Here is a 21559-nt window from a genome sequence, read left to right on the forward strand (position 1 = left end):
TGTATTATGCTCAAGCCACATTTACAGTAGCCTATACTGGCACATGATGATGTTACAAGTTAAAAAAGGATTCTTTACAAGTCAGCATCGAGGTCAATTGGCAGGATTTTATTATTTGCGTAGATCACTGAAGTAACTTGCCTTTAGGGACAATATGAGTAATGCTTGGCCACAATATTGTGGCTTCTAGGTCTTTTAAATCTAAGCATATATAGGGACATTTTAAGTGGGATGACCTTTCACTAGTTTAATTACAGCTGTTGTCTGTTTTTGTGAAGAAACAGACTACCGAGTAGAGGGTAAAGAAGTGGGCAAGGCTACACCGTGATTGTCAAGTTACTACAGTTACATTTTGAATCTGGATAGGCGTAACCAAGATGGCGATGCCAAACTTTAGGCTTGGGAAGGGTAGTGCATAAACCATCTGCTGATGTCACAGTTGCTACGTCCACTTCTTACAGTAAAGTCTTTGATCACTATCTGGGTGGGTCGCGTGGAAGTCTGTCAAATAGAAACATTAGAGAGACCTTGGTGCTCCTGTCTTTAACCTAAGCTCACACAGTAATGCAGACATCCTTGACCTATCTACATAGGACAAAAAGAAAATCCCTTGAGTTGAGATCTGGTTACACGTTGTGTTTTGAAGCACCTGCCTTTGCTTTGTTTCTGCTCTCATTCTGGTTTCCCCCTGACATCTGTCAACCATACTTACCTTTTATTCCTTTATTTCACAGTACTACAAAAGCAGACTTAACATAAAATAATTATGAAGTACGTATATTGTTGGTCTAATTGAATTTAATTTTTTGGTCTAATTAATTGGACCTTCTTTTGGATCCTAGTCCCGATTATGACCAACTGTTGTTGTTTCTGTCCAGCCTTTTCTTTATCGAAGGAAGGAGTCAGTGAAAGTGAGCCTCTTAAGCTGTGCACTGCAGTTTAACAACAGTCAAATGATTGGGCCAGTCTAGGGCAAAAACATATCAGAGATGTTGGAAATGCTGTTCTTGCTGAAGCAAAGGACACGTTCTCTTGCTCAGAGTCGTTGCACTCTTCTCTAAAGGTCTTTATTTGGTTATTATTGGGACGAGACGACCTGAAGTCTCAAATGTTTTTTTTTTTCCACCTGTTGGCTGCAATTCATTTTTTAAATTCTGAGCCACTTTTTTGCATCCCATTGGCCCATTTATAAGTTTCAGTGTCATGTGATTAGATATGGATTGCATCTTATTGCTGATATCATATGACAAACCCATAGCTGTTTTACATTTATTTAGATATCATTCTTCTTCACTGTACATTGCATGTTTTCAGTTGCTCATCACACTTAATGGTTCAAGTGTAATTAACGGTTGACATAATGTTACGGTGAAGGCAGTCGCATGGAAATAAAAAGGTATGACCTATGTAACAATTACAGAACTACAGTGGAAAAAAAGGTTAGAATGTCAAATGTTCATCAGATATTATCAGTGAAACATAAAACATCATGAAACTTTTGTATTCTTATGGGAGAGGATGTTGGAAGTTCATCATTGGTTGTACTTGCTTTGCTGTAGTCTGTGCAATGTTTGTCTGACAATGCTGAATGAATTTAGTGCTAACTAAAAGCCTGGATGATTTTGTTTTTGGCTGATGTAAATGGTAAAGCTAAAACTTAAAATATTGATATGCTTATAATTTGTGGTCAATTATTGTAGATGCAAATTCAGTTTATAGCTCAATTTTCTTTGTGTCATCCTGTTTGCATTTTTCTGAACCTGTGACAACAAATGTGTTCACACTTCCAGAAAGGCTGCCTGTCTTCCATGTGGGAAGTTTACATGTTCTTTGTGTGTTCAGGCTTTTCTCTCGTGTTCTAGTCAAATGTTAGTTAGGTAGCGTACACTCTATGAACAGCCTGTCTGTTTTTTTTCTTCTCTTTGTTAGACTGACTTATGCACAGTGGATCTGCTACATTCCCCTTTGACTGACAGTTTTTTATTCAAATACACTAAGCTCTCTGTTTTTGCTGCCACTCACAGCCGCTTTTAGAATGTGTGGAATATTGCTACTGTTTTGCTCTTGGCTATACTTCCCTCACACATTTTGTGTGAAGAGGATATGTAACCACACGCTTTAGCCAAGCAGAAAATAGATAAAGCATCAAACAGCATTATTTATTTCAAAGCATATGCCCACATACTGTCTGACCCCAACTAAATTAGCCAAAATCTGACACTAGAAATTACAAATTGTCTAGGATAACAACTGAAAAAAATCTCCCAAGATTAGTGTGAAAGATGGCCACAGAACAAGACAGGACACATTTGCAGCATTAATAAATCTTATTATTCAACAATATTCACATTACAACATCAACACTGCTCTGCTAGTGACATGTTTTTAATAATCCCAATATATTGTATAGTTACTTTGTAATACATTATTGAGAGGCACTTCCAGTAAGTCTGGCAATAAAGGAGCTACAGTATTGTGTCTAAATTACAAAACAGTAAAAATAAATATTTTTCTAAAAGTTTTTTTTTTTTTGTCATAATATACTCTAGAATCTGTACAGTATATATTTTTTTTATACAAAGTCAAACAATATCTAGAAATAAAATGTCATATTCCACTTGAACAAATACTGGTGAGTCACATGATTTCTCCATCCTGTAGGTATTGCTACATGTGTTAAGTGCAAGATACTGGAGAGGAGAAAAGAATGGAGTCTGTGTAGCATCTGCTATAGTAGACAAAAACATACCAGCTTTGTTTTTCTTGCTTTTAAGGTGGTGAAAAAAAAAACATGTTTGTTTTGGTTTCCCTTGTGAAGAAGAAGAAAAGCTGATGCCTATAGCGTTCAAACAATGTACAGTATACATACATACATGTGAAAATGGTATGGCACAGGAGCATAGCCTACCTTTTAGAACGGCTGTAACAACAAACAATACAAAAAAGGAATGTTTTTGGTTTAAACCATCAAAAGAAAGTACAAGGGCTTCAGTCTGAGAACAGAACAGCTCTATTGTAGTGCTACTGTGGCCTATTGACAAGGCATTGAAATAAAAACAGACAGTTAAGATGTGAGAAACTCCCTTTTCGTCTGGTAGATGAATGCTAACAGATTTTTGATGTTGCTTTAATCCACCCTGTATTCACACAAGAAATGCTACAAAGTATGTGCATATCCAGACATCCTCATGGAATCTCAATAACAAGAAACATGCTCAGTTTAGGGATCATTTTTTGTGCAAATCACAACAAAAATAAAAACAAAGTTTCTTTGGTTTGCACAAGTTAAACCAGTGTGCAACAATCCCTTACTTTAAAACCACTGGAAAAAAACACAGAAACTCGCTTGGTTAAACCGGCATTATTAAGTTGTAGACCCTGTACTTGAGTTGTTTCGTGCCTGATTTTATTTTTTTACACAAAGATATTGTAAAACAAGATTAGCAGCCATGAGATTGTCGATGTGGACTCAGAACAAAATGGAAAAATAACTGAGCTTCGATGCTTTGGTGGCCAAGAATTATTACCCTTACATCAGGATGATAAAAAAATTTGTCAAAAAGATTCCTGTCATTGAGAGCAGGCAGATAGTTGATACTACCTGCGACTATAAAAGGGCAATACTATAATCTTAACCCCTCTGAAAATACTTTGATTTCTTTGCAGACCTCCCATGGTTTGACTTCTCCTCTGGCTTCAGTTATGTACAAGTGTACTCTATGATGTGTCTGTACACAGTGACATCACTGATGGGCGTGGTTACAGGTGCAACAACTAAAACATCTGTCTACTCCCTGATGTTGCAAGTCAAAGGTAAAAGAAATGGCTCTGAAAAAAACTAAGTTAAACTTAGACTAAGTTAAAGTTAGGGGATCATACAAGAAGTTTTTCTGATTTTTCTCACACCACTTTTATGAATCAGTCAAATAAATGAAGAGTGACCATGTTGCAAAACATTGTTGTTTGTTTCACTAATATCAATGTGGCTTATTAACTCTCCAGTCTTGCATTGGTTGTCACTAATTTACACACACAATAACAAATCTGTGCAACCTCTTGGTATTGATTTGAGTTGTGTATACCACCCAACCAATAAGATCGGCCTTAATTGTAGCAGGTAGCAGTGATGTTGTAAAGTGATGCAGTGCCGTTTTAAAATTAACCTTCACCCAATTCATGCAACGCAGATAAAAAAAAACGCAGATTTATGTGAACTTTGATGATCTAATATATGTACAAATAGTTGCTTTATAGTGAAGAAGAATAGCAGAAACAAATGGTGTATCTTGGGCAGAAAACAACTATCTAAAAAAGTCCTTAACTGAAAAGCCTACATTATTCATTACAGACAAAATGATGCGTAATTGAGAAGAAAAATCTCGCAAAAATGCTGTAATGGTCCTTTAATTTTACGGAAATACTGAAACCTGGTTATGTAAAGTCTGACGGCGGAAACTTGTCCAGAGGACCAATTTCATTTGTCATACTGAAAACCCCTACAGGTTGAACAAACGCACAGAAGCCGGAACGTTTTGGACTGCTTACAACATCACAGCCTTGATAACGTCCTTTTGATTGGTGCACTGTAGAGATCACAGTTAGCGAGGCAGGGGAGTTTAGACATGGGAAGCATCAATTCCGCCCGATTCAAGCAAGAAATTATTCCAGAGATAAGAGTAGAAGCATGGGATATTACAAGTGTGAGATATTAAAGAAAGAATCAGTTGCATTAGTATGCATGTTTAGATTTGATGTGAGGCAGGGATATACTGTATTTACAGTGCATGGAGCACAAGCTCATTCACGTGTGCTCAAATAACTGCTGTTTAGAGGAGGCTTGATTACAGTCACGGTTACTTTTAGAATAACCCTGATTTGAAAGCTACGTCACTGAACAAAAGCTTCAAAAAATTCTCGACTTAAAGTCCGCAGTCAATGGCCAACATGACCGACGGATGTGTGGATCAGTTGTTTAGGAGCTGGTGTTCACAGATCCATGGTTAAATGCTACAGGTAGCCATGACAAGCCAGTGCAAGGAGAGGCTGTTGGAAGACATTTGGTCGAGCAGGTCTCATCGAACTGCCTTGCGGAGTTCGATACAAAAAAACTGCTGCCATTTGTGTTGAAAGGTAAGACACACATCGTTTCTGGGGTCAGATATCGCTCTCCCCTTTTCCTTTTTTTCTATTTCTGTGTAACCCCCCCACCCCCCTCCACCCCTCTTCCAGAGAATCATGTTACTTAAACATTACGTTGCATGACAGATTATGAAGCAAAATCCAATTCCAATAAAAATATCAGACTTTGAACACCTATTAAGAGCGCTCAGCTTGAACTGAACACGAACAATAAGCTCAGAGTTTGGTTAGCACAGGCATTCTTATTCATAGCAGTAAAAACAACCGCTGCACCCTTTTGTAAGCACAGGGAATAAGCAATCAGCGCTGCACAGTTCAGCCCTCCTTTGCACAATGGGCATTTTGATAACAGTGCAATGGATACAGCGGAGGATTTAGACAGCATTAGGGTTATCAAAACTCTAATTGAGTTGAGAAAATTGGGTCACAGTAGGGCAAGTTCTGCCACTAAAAACTTTGTGTCTGAAAACAAGCCTGTTAAATAGATTGTTTAGTCTGTTTTCATCCAGCGTTTGTTAATTGTGCCAATTGGACAGGTTGCATAATGTGTTTAGGGTCATTAGTGGATGTTTGTTCTTCTATTTTACTCTCATTTTGATTGCTGTTTTCTTGTCAGTTGGCAGTTACCCTCCCTGAAAAGTTTTTTTTTTTTTCCCAGCATAGGTTAAATTAGAGATAGAGATCAACCTTGTCCCAGGAAGTCACGTGGAATTTGTCTGATTTCTATTTTGTTTCTCAATCTTAAAGGTGACTTGATGAACCCCAACACTTCCAGGCCTTTCTTTTCAGATCAAGTTTCCCTCAGCTGATCTGTTGAGTGATAGTGCAACCATAATGTAACAGATGATACATTTCCACTTTAGAGACAGTGAAGTGTATCATAGATTCCAAACATGCTGCAAACCTTGAGTAAAATATTTAATCAATGGTTCCTAAGTACCCCCTTACAAGTAGTGCTGACAAGACTCAAAAAAGATGTTTTTGGTTGTACAAAAAATGTGCCCATGTTCACTATGCTGTTGGGCACAAAGAACCTGCTACAGATCAGTAAGTGGAGACAAAAACATTGTTAAATCTCTGAATGAAATTCCCCCGAGCACCCGGGAAGCTCCTCCATTGTCAGATCAAATACACTGTACTGCATATCCCTTTAGTACTCATAAACGTAGACCATCATATGATTTTGAATCGGACCGAACATGGCTCATCTTCAAAGGGATACCTCTAGAGGAATCTGCGGAAATCTGGGAAAAAGATATGAGACCTCTCTGACCTTTCATATGCAGCTTCAAGTCGAGCTAAAAGGCTTTTCGCGCTCCTCCTTCTTCTTTCATTACTAAGCCTCATTACGACAGCTGTTCTGCTTGTTCACGCTTCCCTTCATTACCACCCATCTAAATCTAGGCGGACATCAAAGGAGAGAAACGACACTACCTGTTAGCTGTACGCTAGATTATTAGTAAGAACTACTAATGGAGGGAAAAAAAAACATTGGCCATGAGTCTCCTTTCAATGGAATAAGATTTAAATAGAACTTTCAACAGGGATTTTTGTTTTACTTTTATAAAAATCATTCTGCCTATTTTATTAGCTCGGAATTGAGGATTTACTACAGTGAATTCAAGAAAAAGAAGAATTTCGGACAGTGTCACAGAGGATTACAGACAGCAGAATTTAAGATTATGAGGCTTGCACTTGATTAACTCTAAATCTGACTAATTGAGGCGCTGCTTTAGCTCAGTCGGTAGAGCAGGCGCCCCATGTACAGAGGCTACTGGTCACGGGTCTGACTCCCGATCCTGATGCTGTTTGGTGCATATCATCCCCCATTCTTTCTCCTCACATTCCCACATGTGCCCCCCCCCCCATAGGTAACCCCATATATAAGTTCTCATTATACATTTCTGATGTTTTTCGGTGTTTTTCAAACACAAGTTAGGTTCCATGGCTCAAAAATGTTTTTAGTTTCTAATAAATTGTTCTACATTTTTATGCAACAAATTAGATTCTGTTTGATTTCATTTGGATCTGGAGGTGGAAGTGGGCACTTTAAAATGTTGCATTGATGTAAATCCTCTTGGGGGATCGTGAGCTGTGAGTCAGCACTGGCCCGAGCCACTGTGGCTTACTGGATTACTTTTTGAAACATGTGGCCTACATACCAGGTCATTATTTAAAACGCATAAAAGAAAAAAAAAAAAGCAACTTCATTACAGTTAAAACAAAATTAGCGAGCAAGCTGGGAGGTTACATATACAAGCGATATTAACTTAACAAAACACATCACCTTATTACCAAGTTTTGTGTCTTGCAAGTTGTTTTCTTCCTGGAATAAACGCTACTCTTGGTTATAGCAACTGAGTGAGACAAAGCCATACAAAATTGTGGTATACAGTATAGTGTCATCAATAATCTTGTTTCACGTGAGTTTCCCTTCACACAGAACCACATGTCTCTGTGGATGTCATTAAGTCAATACTGTCTTGAACAGCACAGACACAAGATCAAGCGTCGAGTAAAGGGACAAGGACCCTGCAAGTCTGTTTTGTTCCCCTTTTTTCTACAGTTTTGTACCTTCCTGAGTTGTGTGGCCTGGAAACGTGTAGGTGTGCTGGACTGGATTCTAGTTACAAAAGACTAAGAGAAAATATGCAACTAAAGTTAGACATTGTTTGACATGAACAAAACCTTGTATTGTATGTTTTTCCTTCAGTGAGAATTAAGCTTTTAGAGCAACAGGGTTCTTTGTTTAACTTCCTATCTGTTCTGAAAATGGAATGTGTCTCTACTGTACTGTAGTAGACTGTGTGTTTGTGTGTGAAGCTTGTGTGGGTGCATGTCTGTATACACAATGTACAACAACTGGCCCTTTTTCCCTCTCCCTGTGAAATCCACATGGCTGAGCCTCAGTGGACACAGCTTTTTCCCTGGCTTTCATCCCATTGTCTTCAAGGAAAAGGGGCTTGTTGCGCATCCTTAACCAGCTGGGTGTCTCCACAGTGCGCTGACAGCATGGGAGTAACGAAAAAAAAGGTGGGGGCATTGGGCCTCGTGACAGTGTATTACTCACTGGTGGAGTGAATCTGTGAATGAAGCGAGGTTGGCCCATAGTGCAGCATGGGCAGCCTGGGAGAGGGCAGGGCACCAGATCCAGACTGAAACCAACACAACAACAAATAAACGAATACAGTCCCAATCACTCACTTTTTTTCTTATTCTTTTGCAGTCACTTCATCATCTGCTCATCTCTACTTTCTCTCCTTGTCAGATGAACTGGGCATGCATCATCCCTGTCCTCAAACCCAGGTTTTGTTAGGCACATATTACCCAAAACATCGTCTACAGTGTTGTGTCAAAGTGATGTGCTGGCTACCATATCAAGAGTTTAGTTAGAAAAGCAACATTTTTAGACAACGTACAGAATACTGGTTGAAGAGAAGGTTCATAATATCACTCTGGTTCCCCTTCTATATCCCCTGAAGTCTCTGATTGCAGAGGGATTTCTTCATCGTCTCCAGTCGGCACTTCTTCCCTGTCGTCAAAGCCTTCAGGTGACTCCTCCTCTTTGCTTGCTTGCTCTTCCTCTTCCTCATGAATGGCTGTGATTGGATCAGTCGTGCTGCTGATGCAGTTCTCCTCTGTCTCTGCCTCCTCGGTTTCTGCAGCTATGACCCTCTTCCACATTTCATGGTTTTCCAGAAGATGCTGTGTGATCTGGCAAAACACTTTTCTTCTGCTCACCTGTATTGTTTCTTGCCGCTCTGTAAGACACAAAGCCAAAAGTTAGAGAAGCTACTGAGTGAGCTACTCAGTTCATCATTTTTCTTGCTAAAGGGATGGATGAAAGGATTGATAGCTCTCTCATATATGTATATTTGTTTGATCATACAGCCTGGAGATTGTTAGCTTAGCTTGGCACAAAAAAGTAGAAACAGGGGAAAATGGCTTGATTGACCTAGTCTAAAGTTTTAATCAAGGCCCACTAGCAGATTTTTTCTTAGGCTCCATCAGGGCAAAAAAATTAAGCTGGAAGTGAACTATACTGCAGTTCTTTGAGTGGCCATTAAAGGCACTATATATGATGATAACCTGTTAAAGAAAGTATTTCTGTCTACTTAGCTATTTTCTTCATTCATGTTTACTGTACTAGGTAGGTTAATTTTTATATTTTAAAAAAATCGTGTTTGAAATATATTGCGGTTAACTTTTTGCAAATTTGGTAAAAATCAAGTATAACACAATGTAACTGTTAACTAACCTGTCCATGCTTGGAGATACAGATTTGGAGGCTGCAGATTTACTATGTTCATGTAAAATAGCTTTCTGTTGGAGACACTGTCTGACTAGCCGATTAGCCAGCTAATGAACTAGCCTTGGGATAGACTGTACAGCTCTGATAACTTAGCTGATCACTTGTCTATCACAGCAACCTTCTGGCTCCTCCAGCCTGTCCAAATGTTCTCACTATATGCTTAAACAAAAAACAACATGGCATGGTCCATGATTTCAAACTAAAGGCTTCATAATAGCAGGTCAAAAACGGTGGCCAAAATAAGTATGGCTAGGTCCACTTTTTGTACAGTCTATGATAAACATTTAAAAGGAAATCTAACAGCAAAACGTTTTGGTTTCTTGGAGGTTATGTGACAACTATTCCTTTGCATTTCTTTTGATGTAACAACACTACCACAGTTTACTAACAAGCTGCAACAGAAAGTCTCTGAAAATATGTCCTTTCCAGCCCTCAATTATTATTTTTATTTTTTTTGCAACAGCATCATTTAAAGAATTTGACATACGGGAGGTTTCAGAACTTGTTGATGCGTCCTCATCTGCCACTTCCTCCTCTTCTTCCTCTATTTCTTGTCCTTCCTTCATCTCCTCTAGCTCCATCTCTCCCTCAGGTTGGTCCACCCAACGTCCCGGCATGAGAGCAGCAGAGTCGTAGGAAGAGCACAGAGGTCCCACTATGTGAGTGATGAATGACTCCTGCAGTTTTGCGAGCTGTGGAGCAGACCGGTCCATGAATGGGCTGATGGGAAGGCCCAGACTAGCCTCTTCGTCACCCTAGTGAGGTACAGACATGGCAAGTAATGTCAGAAGCACATAATTGATGAAATGGAAATTAATAATTGGATTTGTTAATTAATAATTCGAGAGAGAGAGAGATAATTTAACATTATACCTAAACAAAAAAAGCCTTAATGACATCTATGTGAATGAAAGAATCATACAATCGCTGCAATGTACTGGACATTAGTGTTTGAGATTTCACAATATGTGATACATTCAAAGTTTGTGATTTCTCTGTTGAAAATACCTTTGTGTACAACAATGATCCACTGTGAGCCAAAGAGGAACACAGCTGTTATGTCTGTCATCCTAGGTGTTTGTCATTTATGCCATGCGGTGTTCTCATTAACAACTAAATGTAGATATTTCATTAACAGCCAGGATGATTAGAATATCATATTTGCATGTATAGTGCTCATTGCATTCAATGTGTCACACTACTGTAGCCTCGAAATACTCTACTCTTCACTGACAGAAAAATATATTTCTATACTGGTAGAAAGAAAAAAGACAGAATTTAGGAACCTAGTTTATTTCAATCGATCAATCAATCAATCAATCAATCAATCAATCAATCAATCAATTAATCAATCAATCAATCTTTATTTCTAAAGCGCCAGTTCATAACAGTTCATTTTTTTTAATTGCCAAGACCATTTCTTAACAATAAAGATGGCTCAGTGTGGCTTTGTTTGTGTTGTTTTTACAGTGTTGTATGTTACAAAGCATGTGTTGTAGTTCCACACATTGTGACAGTAATGTATTTTATGTTTGTTATCCAAAGGTGGCAGGGGCTCACATTGCTATGGTAACCTGAGACCTGGATGGCATCAGAGCACTGTATTAGAGGTCCATGCAAGAGGTTTGTGTGTGTGTGTGTGTGTGTGTGTGTGTGTGTGTGTGTGTGTGTGTGTGTGTGTGTGTGTGTGTGTGTGTGTGTGTGTGTGTGTGTGTGTGTACAGTATGTATACTGTGTATAACTGTGTGCATGCAGAATATTTTTGTATAGGACTAACTGCGTTGATAGTGAGTGCCTGAGAATAAGTGCTGTCAAGGATGACCAATTATAGGTCTCCCCTCTAACGGCAAAACACCCTTCTCACCATTGCAGCCCTCAGAGGATGAGGAGTGAACAGAAGGTTAGAGAGGAATAGCAAAAACAGATCTCAGGAAGGATGTCTTTCTCAGATTTTCACACAGCTAAGATCAGAAAGGTGGAGTCATTTGGTAGCCATTGACCCATTAAAGATGACATGGAAATTCAAAAACTTTAAAAATGTAATCTGATTATTATTGAGTAACTCTTATGTCTACCACCTTGAAAGTATTTTAATATTTAAAAATAATAATCTTATCTTTCTAAAGACTAAAACCGGAGTTCCACAGGGTTCTGATTTTGGACCACTTTTCCTCAGTTTATACATAATTAATCTACCACATGTCTTGAAGCACATGTTCAGTGTATGCAGGTGATACAGTCATGTTTGTATCTAGTAGAAGCACTTGGACAGTTGCACACAGCTTTAGTATCATTACCTCTCCATACTTAGACTCTCCATACTCCATACTCTCCATACTCCATACTTAGACGTGCAATATATTTATCTGTATAGTAATTTTATTCATAGTTTTTCTTTTTATATCTATTTATATCTGCACCTTATTTTTATTTTTTATATGTAAATACATGCTGCTGTTTTTATCCTGCACTACAACGAGCCAAATGCAACGAAATTTCGTTCTTATCTGCACTGTAAAGTACAAGTTTGAATGACAATAAAGAGAGTCTAAGTCTAAGTCTAAGTCTAAGTTAGAGAACTCATGTGAGGAGAAAGACATGGACACTGCTTAATGCCACTCCTAACATAAACAGAGCTATTTCCTACAAATCAATCTTAAAAGCCTTGTCATTTTCTAAAAATGGAATAATGAGGCGACGCCTGCCAGCTAGTTCAGGCAGTCAACTCGAGCTGCACTGATTTCACACTTGACATGCGTCATTGTACACAAGCACCTGACAACACCTCCTTCCAATTAGCGGCCTCTCCATCTACACTTTCTTTGTCAGCTCTGACCTGCACCAGCACTGCACTCTTGCTCAGCCCAACTACCATGATAAGATATCATCCCATCACTCCTCAAATGTCTGCATGTAAAATTAAACTGCAAGCAGTTATTAGTTCGGAGCCTAGACGCATAACACAAACTATGTACTGCTGCTGCGATAAATATTTTAAACAAACACAAATGTGAGTTGTCTGACATACATTACATGGATGCAAAAAGCAAACTTACATACTCGTACACTTAAGACTAATTTCTGTCTACTATTTCCAACTGTAAATAGTTCAATCTTTCTATGCTCTTTCACATTAAAGTAAATTTAACGTCCTGGTCACAAGCCAACCCTATTTCCCTTTTTATTCTTTGGCTTTTTGTTGTAGATTTTGTGCGTCTTTATAGTCCAGAGGGCATGCATTGCAAATTAGCTTATGTGCATAGTGTGTGGCATTGGTTAGCAAGCTAATTATTTGTTCCTAAACAAACAAACAGCAAATTATAATTGTTTTGCTTTTTTAAACAATTTCCAGATAGCTGCTAATTATGTCAATTCAACTCTTACTGTTAAAACAAAACAAATGCCATAAGAGGACACTGCTTGACAATGAAACCCTGTGATTACCAACTTGCACACTAGGATTTTTCATTGAAGAAGTAATAATGCTACAGAGAAAAGGTCTTTTCATCATTGGCTTCATTGCGGTGCATAAAAAAGCCAGAGTTATGGCCTTGTAAGTCTCGAATATGAGATTGTATTCTTACAACAGGACATTGCTAGGCATAAGTAATCACATCTATCTGGCTGATCTTCCTTGAGTTGCTCAGTACTGACTGTACTGACCAATGAGAAGCCTTGTAAGTTAAGTCCGGGATTTGTTGCCAAGCGTCCCTTTGCTGTAGTCTTCAATATAATCAAGAGCTAGTAGGTAATGGTTTTGACTATTCTAGAGGAGCTTCTAGTTGCACACATTAAACATGACTGTAGGGCCCTTGAGCAGGAAACTTAACCCCCCCATCATCTGCAGAGAAGCTGTCATTAAATCAACCCTGAAATGGCCTCGACCAGGATGAAGGCGAGCAAGAAGAAAATAATAATGTGAGTATTTTGCTTATTGTCAGACAAATCCAAACAAACCATACCCACACAATCACACTCATACTCAATAGTAGCATGAGATGTCTTATTATTGTTTTGACTGACTTTAAAGGTTTGAGGGGCTTGAAATTGAGACTTTGAATGGGGACACACTCTTCCCTTCATATGCAATTAAATGCACATTTATGTATTTGTGTATACTTGGGGTGTTTGTAGCTACAGCTTTACTTGCTTTGGTTTGTCTGTTTGCATACGGTTCTTTACATTGGCCATTTTGTTGTAGATCTGCTACACCTTTTTTTTATTGGATTACATGTCATCCTGTAATCACTGGTCAAAGTGACTGAAGTTCAAGAGTAAATATGTTATTTTCAATGTCAATTCATAGACATGTATAAAAAATTAATATTTTTTAAAGTTTTACGATTTTTAACTTCTGCCAGCGACCTTTTTTTGCACATTTTTGTATTTTTTTTTTAATTTACCTTGTAAAGTAAGCTCTCAGGGGCTTTCAGTCTAACTACTAAAAGCTGTGAAGAGGGATGTGTTCTTCCCTTTGCCTTTGTAAGAGTGCTTTGATAAGCATACTTGTTCGTAGAACTCGTTGACGATCCCCTCGGTCCACTGCAGGTGCAGCTCCTTACACTTCAGCGGTCCATTGACATCGGCCAGCTTGATGCACATTTGACACACCAGCATCCGATCGTTTTCATTGGTCCAATCAATCCCTGACACTCCTTCATCACCCACCTTGGGAGATATGCACAGGAAGATTTGTGTACAAATTGAGAAAAAAAAACACAGATCTGGATAGTAAAAAGAAACTTCTACTGATTTGTGAACAACCTCAAGAAATATATGAAAGAGCTATATTTATTTCAGAGGCTGAGGAGAAAATAATTTGGATGTATTATGGACAATGAGTTGTGTCTCTTCAAACACGATTGTTTACCTTTGCATTAAACTCTGCGAGGAAGTCAAAGTGTTTTTTGAGGTCCGTGGCCAGGATGGCTTCAATGACGAGGAAGCGGAAGCGCTTGAACTCAACGTGTTCGAGGTTAACCAGGAAGTTGTACTCAGGTCGAGACATGAAGAGGTTCCACGCTGCGGCTGCATGATGATTTTCCAAAACTGAACGGTCATTGTACAGAAGAGCCTACAGTGGGTGAGATAGAGGAAAAAACGTGACACCAAGGTCCAATCATATCATGTCACAGCTCTGCTTGGATTCCTTGTCTCCTTCTAGCATCTTTGCGTTGTTTTGGGAATATGTTCTTTTAGTGATCCACTCGTGTATTTTGATTTGTTGGTTGGAACATGCACTGTCACAGCTGTGGTGACACAAACTGTAAATTCAGACATTTAATGACATGTTTCGCCCTTGGTTTTGTACTATTTTAAAGCGTTCCAATTAACACCCTGTAGATTGGATCAAGGTATCTAAACCACACTGTTGTATGGAACTTTGCTTCAAATTTGCACAATTATTTCACTGTTATACTGCCTCCATTGCAGGCAGGTGTTTGGAAAAGTTTATCATAACAACTCCCTCATTTATGAGCTTTGTTAGTCAGATGAGTAAACTTAGATATTTCCCATATTTTCATAAATAAATAGATTTATCTGGCTGACAGGAATATAAGTAGAAGCATCTGGATACTTGATTATGATGACAAAAAAAAAACCGACGAATGCTTCATAAAGCTAGTTTCCTTTGCATTCTAATATCAAGTGTAAATGTTATTTATTATAAATCCGTCCAAACTCTCTGTCAATCCATTCCAACAGTTCATTGTGAGTTACACCTCCACTTATTTACCTGTGGTGCACTTGTAGCTACTAGGAAGGCGTTGGTTCTTCCAGGATGGTCATAATCGTGCATGGCAGCAGCTACATACAGGGCCATGAGCTCCAGGCCCGGGATGAGGCCTGCCAGTGAGCCATTGCCTTCATTCTGCACAGAATTCATCTTAGACAGTAGGCAGCCTGTGGCACCAGGGGATACGCCATTCTCTGAGTCTATGAGAAGCAAGATAATACAGCTCATGCCTCAGTCACTAATGATGCTCTTTGCTCAAACGATGCCACAGTTGTAATTCATGGTCAGAGTTTTAACCCTTGAAAACCAACACATACATGATTTACAACACTCCAGCCAATCAGATGTCGTCAAAGTCTTAATGTGGCAATGGAATAAAGAGATTTGTCAAGTAAGAGGGAACATTTTTAACATACTACTGGTACATAGACCTGCATGTATTGAAAGTCCTCCTCACCAGTGTGTATCCCATTCTCAGTTGGCAGGGTGGGCAGGCCGGGCACAGGCTGAGTGGTGAGGTACCAGACAGCATGCAGCACATCAGTGGCGTGGATCCGGTTGTGATCTGGGAAGAGGGATATAAAATTGGTAAATCAACAGTGGGAGAGCACCCAGACAGCTGTGATGAAATCCTAGCTGAAGCATTTTGAAACATGAGTAACAATTAAAAACACCAAAAAAACAAATGCACGCTGAGAATCTGGATCACTGCAGAAGTGTTGCATTTCTGCCTTGTGGAGTGGGTTGATCATATGGGTCAGTGTATGTTGACTGATGCTTAGAAGGAAAACAAGATGGAAAGAGACAATGATCCCCTGATAGCCCCAAGTTATACATAAAAACCATGAAGCTGTTTTCTTGTTCTTGAGGAAGAGCAGCTTTGTCATTCTGGCATTACACCAGTTTACAAACATTACTTAAAAGACTTGAAGCCTGGATAAATCTTCAGAAACCAACCCCAACTCTGTTTGGGTCTAATCTAATCTCTTCTGTTGCACTGTACGAGATATTTGATGAAAAATAACACACTGAATACGGTGCTGTATCTTTTACTCTGTTTGTAGAAAGTTGACATACAAAGAAAAAAGAAGTATACCTGGTAATAAAAACAATAAAAGTGGTTGTAATGGTCACAGAATGAAAAATAAATATTAAAATAAAATGATTACTTCATTGAAAATCTATGATTTATTTTATAAATAGCACTATCTTACTTTAGTTTAATACTGTTAAGGATTTTAGATGTTTGTAAATGAAATCTTAAAGAGTGCATAATATCTGAACATTTTCAGTCTCACCTTGAAATAATAACATGACACGATGTTTCTCATGATCATCATCTTAAACTTAACAAACCTACCCATTTGTCAATATTGTGCTGCAGAGTACAAAGGTAGACAACAGTGTTTCCTTTCATTTGACAAAGCAACACATCCCCCTTGTGGCAGAAAGAGATACTGCTGGGTATGAATAATTCACTTGAACAATTTAATAAATACAGACATGTACTCACAAGGGATGACCCTGTACCCGTTCTCCAAAGCCTGGAAGTAGTTCATGAACTCTTGTACAGGAATTCTGAATGTTTCAAAAAGACCCGTGTCTTCAAAGAGCCGATAGGAAACCTAGGACACACATGAACCTTTTACATCGAATCTTTGAACTCATGATGTGTTTTTAGAAAGGAAAATCACACGGGATGAAACATTTGCTCACTCGTTGGCGTTTACCTGACTGAGGATGCAGCCTGTCTTGCCGTGTGTTTTTTCTACAAGACTGAAAATGGGAAAGTTCCAATTGTTGAGTTGACTCATGAGAGGCTCCAGATCGAGCCTCATCAGAGGCTCCAGCGCCAAGACTGGTTTGTCCTGTCAGACAAAGATCAGGTCACAGAGTCAAAGTGAGGGGGATAAGGACCAATACATGCAGGTACAGTAAAATAACCCATATGTCCAGCGTTTAGGATAAACATTATGGACGTTATTTCTAAAGCATTTGCAAATAACTGTCAATATGACGTATTTGATCTTATTGTGAAATAACGTATTACCTGCTTGGCTTGTTTAAATGGATTTAAAGAACTACACAAACATTGATAGATACCTGAGACTTTCCTTTTGCTACTATTTTTGATCCTGTCTCATGGCCTACCTCTGGTGATGGCAGGAGTGGGTGAAGAACGATGCCCTCGGACAGATAGTCCCTGCATCCTTCCCTCGCTTCAGGGGGCTTCTTGCCTCCCTCTCCCTCCTCCTCATTCTGTGCAAAGTCGCTGCTGTCACTGTGGTTGGTCTCGTAAGTGCTGTCGTAGGTGCTGTCATAGTCTGAAGATGCTACAGCGCGCTCATCTGGTAAGATATTACACATGTTATGACATTTACAGTAACTTTAGATATATATTCATGAGGTTAAATCTCTTGAATCTCTTGTGAATTTTATACACACATCCTTCTTTCACACTGACATCCTCGATTTCCGTTCATCTTTATGTACTGCCCTGAGGACACAGGCATTTAGAATGAATAAATAAAAGTAGAAAGAACTGACAGTTTGTGTCAATCTTGACGACCCCTGAAGATAAAGCGATATCTCATTGTCTTTGCCAATTATTTCCTGTGCTTGTGTACACAGTTTTCTTTTTAACTTTTCTATGTATCGCCTCATTTGACACTTACCCCGTGGCAGCAACTGCAAGTATTAAACATAATTACATAGGAATAATCAATCCTTTCAATGATGGTCTCATTCGTTTTTTTGTAGGTCACAAAGAGAAAGAAATGAGTGTTAATTTTGGTGTGTTTTGTAACCAGCTAAAAGCTCCTCACAGGAGCTTTAACAAACTATGTCATACGGATAAAATGTTTTTTTGCATAGAATTCTTGAGGTCAACTCACATAGATTTATTTTTTATTTATGAAATAACATTTACTCTGAATTACTTTAGCTTGGTCTCAGCTGTTGATCAGGGCTGTAGATCGCAGTTTTGGGTTGACCCAGGAATATTTTGTAATTTACATTTGGACCACATCATTCTTAAATTAGAGAATGGCTGTTCTACCTTATCGCTAATGGAAATCATGTATATGACCAACAGTTTTTTTAACACTTCATATTCACCTCTCAGGAGCATTTTTTATGTTAAATCCAAATTTTTCCATCTCATTTGGAGGGATATGTCTTAAAGAAACGCTCGTTGGTTGTTTACCTGGATGGGGTATTCTGTCTCCTTTGTCCACAGATTCTACCCCGTGATTTAGCCGGTTGTTGAACGGTCTGCCGCAGCTGAAAACAGAAAGACACAAACAGAAAAGACCGGTTATTTCATCTTTATTATTATCGTCTATGTTTTATAACTACGGCTGTCAAACAATTTACATTTTTAATTGAGATCAATCTCTAAATGTCAATAGTTAATCGTTAAATTAAATTAAATTTAGAATTTCCTATATTTCACATTTTAAAAGAAATTAGAATTGTATTTTGAAATGTTGTACTGTCTAAAGCTGAAAGTACTTTTCATGCTGTTTGAATGCAACCCTACTTTTATTCTGAAATAAAGTAAGGACCCTCAGGTAGATTGAAGGTTAAGATTTTATCTTAACTTTGGAAAGAGGAACTCGATGCAGATCAAAAACTAAATGAAAACAGCTGGAAGGAATGTTAAAATAGTTCAATAACGATGTTATGATGTGGATATTACTTTTAACACGTTAACTGAGACGACAAAAGTGTTTTAAAGTGAAATGAGCAATTTTTTACAAGATGCAGCAGTGTCGTTCTTTTCCATCACTGTGACAACAGGGAGACTCTGCGATTAAAAAGTAATGCATTCATTTCAGACCTTAATTAATCATGATTAACTGGTTAATGCTGATAGCCCTATTTAAAACTAAAAACTTCTCCTCCCCTATAGATGAAATGACTAATTTCCCATTGAATAAACTCTTACACCATTGAAACAGAACAGAGAAAAGAACCTAGTGCATGTTTGCATGTTTGCATGTTTGTTACCTGCCACAAAGTGAAGGAGGCCGCCAGTGAGGGGTGGTAGAGCTCGGGGCACTCTGGCTGTGAGTTAAAGCTCTATGGTGACTCTTGGGGACCACAGGGCCAGGGGTCCGCTCTATCAGGGGCCCCACGGGCTCAGGAAGCTGAACAGAACACGACTTTGCGGTGGGGCTGGAAACCGGAGTCCCCTGTGCTGGCGGGGACGGGCACGGAGAGCCCAGAGGTGACACGTTGGAGGGGGGGAAACCTGGAAAAAAGATCAGTGCATGCTCTAATTATTTCCACATACTCAACTCAAGTGTTTTTAGTATCGGTGATTGAACGCACGTTCATACCTGGTCTTCCCAGTGGTTTGCTGTAGATGTGGTTGGAGGTGACGGAGGCAGCATAGGAGGCAGACATGGAGCGAGTCTTTGAGATTGTCATCATCATCGAGTTTTTCCATGTTTCACTGATTTCATGCAAAGAAAAAGAATCACATTATTCAAAGTTAATATGTATTCATTTTTATTTGCTTTATTAATCCCGAGGTAAATTACACGTTTAACTCTAATGTTGTGTCTTCCTGTTTTGTGTATGTTTTTATATTATTCCTTAAGTAAGAGTGAATTACCTCTCTGTGGTGTGTTTGATGCTGGCCGAGCGGTCCCTACGTACAGGCCCGGGCTCGATGGTTGGCAGCCCTGTAGCTGAGGTGGTCGTGGTCCAAGTTGAAGATATTCTCCGAAGCAATCCCGGCGGCAGACTCCGCCTTAGACGCTATGATGCAGATAAACAAACATATCACACAAACTAATCTGTGGTTTTCCAGCCACAGATGAGGTAAGAAACAAAACATTAGAGCTCATACGTACAGGGCAGAGTCTGTAAATGGACAGGGTTTTCAGTGAAAGAAACAAACTAATTATTGCATTTTATTGCAAACTTTTTAAAAATGTAAAGCTATCCAGCCATGCCTGTGTGTTTGTATCATAACGATATGTTGTTATACAGGGCATTTTTTTTCTAGACTCCAGCTAGTATTGATGAAACTCTTGTTGAAAAATGTTTATATGTCTTAACAATTCAACATTTGAGTGATGCCCTGCGCTTGAGCTGTAAATCAATACAGTATGAGCATGTTTTGCATTAATGTCTACTATCTTAATTGCTGTATTGCACATCTGCTCCAGTTCCTTCATAAAATGCGTTAAGATATCTTGCCACATTTGAACTCCACATATACACAATTTTACACATACTCAACACAAAAGTAGTAAAATGTGAGGTTTCAGCCAAAAGCACATCTTTTAAATAAAGAGTGAAGTTTTCTTTCAAAGCAACTTGAGCTTCCTTTTGTCCTCCATCAAAGTAAGTAAAGACATCGGACGAGAAAGATGCCATATTTGTTCTTCCAGCCAACACTTGTTGGAGGAAAAGCAGATGGAAGACAAAAGTGGTAAGTAGAAAGGAGTCACGCTTGTGTTTCCCCTGTGGTGTCAATCTTTCCAAAGATGTAAATGTTGTTGTTCAGCCATGAGCTACATTCTGACAGTTATTTGTCAGAATGTATATTTGTACAGCAGATGTATTTTTTCTAAAAGGGCAGCTCTCTCTCTCTCTCTCTCTCACACACACACACACACACACACACACACACACAGGGCAGCAGGGAATCATTTGTCACATATTCCTGAGAAAAATCCTCCAGCCCTTGTTGTTGTATATTCCATTTTTTGGTAAATAACAACAACAATGAACACACATACACTCAAACACACACATAGAGGGCAGCAGTGGATCAAATTTAGAATAGCCCTAAGGAAAAACCATCAATCCCTTTTTTTCTTTTGGAAAATAACTGCACACACACGTGTACACACATGATCCATTATTGCCATCTAAACACACACACAACTCAGCAGTGGTATACATCTCTCCAGCAGTGAAGGAAAGCTTATCAAAGATCTCAAATTGTGTGTTAAACTGTAACACAGTAACAGGGGGGAATGCAATTTGGTGATCATTCATTGCCGTTGCAAATATTGCAACAGCAACATTACTGCATGCTTTTCCAAGCTTCCCCTAAAAAGGAAAAACACAGCCACCAATGTGCCTTATAACCTTTGTGTAACTGCCACCTCTGTTCTTGCTGTGGAGCACATGTTACGTTTGAAACGAGACATCAATTTGAACCTTTTTCTACATGCAGAGGAACAAATCTCACGTTAGTCAAATCGAGGCAGCATCTCATCCGAGTTCCACTACATCAATGGAGCATTTGAGTGCACTCACACAGCATTAAAGCTGCTTGTCACTTTCCTGGTAGCCTGTCCCTGCATTGCATCACACGCTTTACTTAGTTTCCTTGCCGCCTAAAGTGC

General features: G+C 38.9%; 1 protein-coding gene across 1 annotated transcript in view; it reads right to left on the bottom strand.

Moving 5' to 3' along the window:
• Positions 1-2138: 2138 nt before the first annotated feature.
• LOC109988485 (cGMP-inhibited 3',5'-cyclic phosphodiesterase 3A-like) overlaps positions 2139-21559 on the bottom strand; it is a 58349-nt gene continuing 38928 nt past the window's right edge. Inside the window, exons 4-16 of the mRNA XM_065960406.1 lie at positions 19810-19955; positions 19532-19647; positions 19200-19443; positions 18394-18470; positions 17340-17536; positions 16919-17056; positions 16702-16813; positions 15646-15753; positions 15189-15388; positions 14322-14525; positions 13958-14119; positions 9939-10206; positions 2139-8900 (exon numbers count right to left, since the gene is read on the bottom strand). Of these exons, the coding sequence (XP_065816478.1) occupies positions 8590-8900; positions 9939-10206; positions 13958-14119; positions 14322-14525; positions 15189-15388; positions 15646-15753; positions 16702-16813; positions 16919-17056; positions 17340-17536; positions 18394-18470; positions 19200-19443; positions 19532-19647; positions 19810-19955 (2283 nt within the window). The 3' untranslated portion in view covers positions 2139-8589. The remainder of the gene's footprint in view (positions 8901-9938; positions 10207-13957; positions 14120-14321; positions 14526-15188; positions 15389-15645; positions 15754-16701; positions 16814-16918; positions 17057-17339; positions 17537-18393; positions 18471-19199; positions 19444-19531; positions 19648-19809; positions 19956-21559) is intronic.

This window comes from Labrus bergylta, chromosome 11, assembly GCF_963930695.1.
Source record: "Labrus bergylta chromosome 11, fLabBer1.1, whole genome shotgun sequence".
NCBI lineage: Eukaryota > Metazoa > Chordata > Actinopteri > Labriformes > Labridae > Labrus > Labrus bergylta.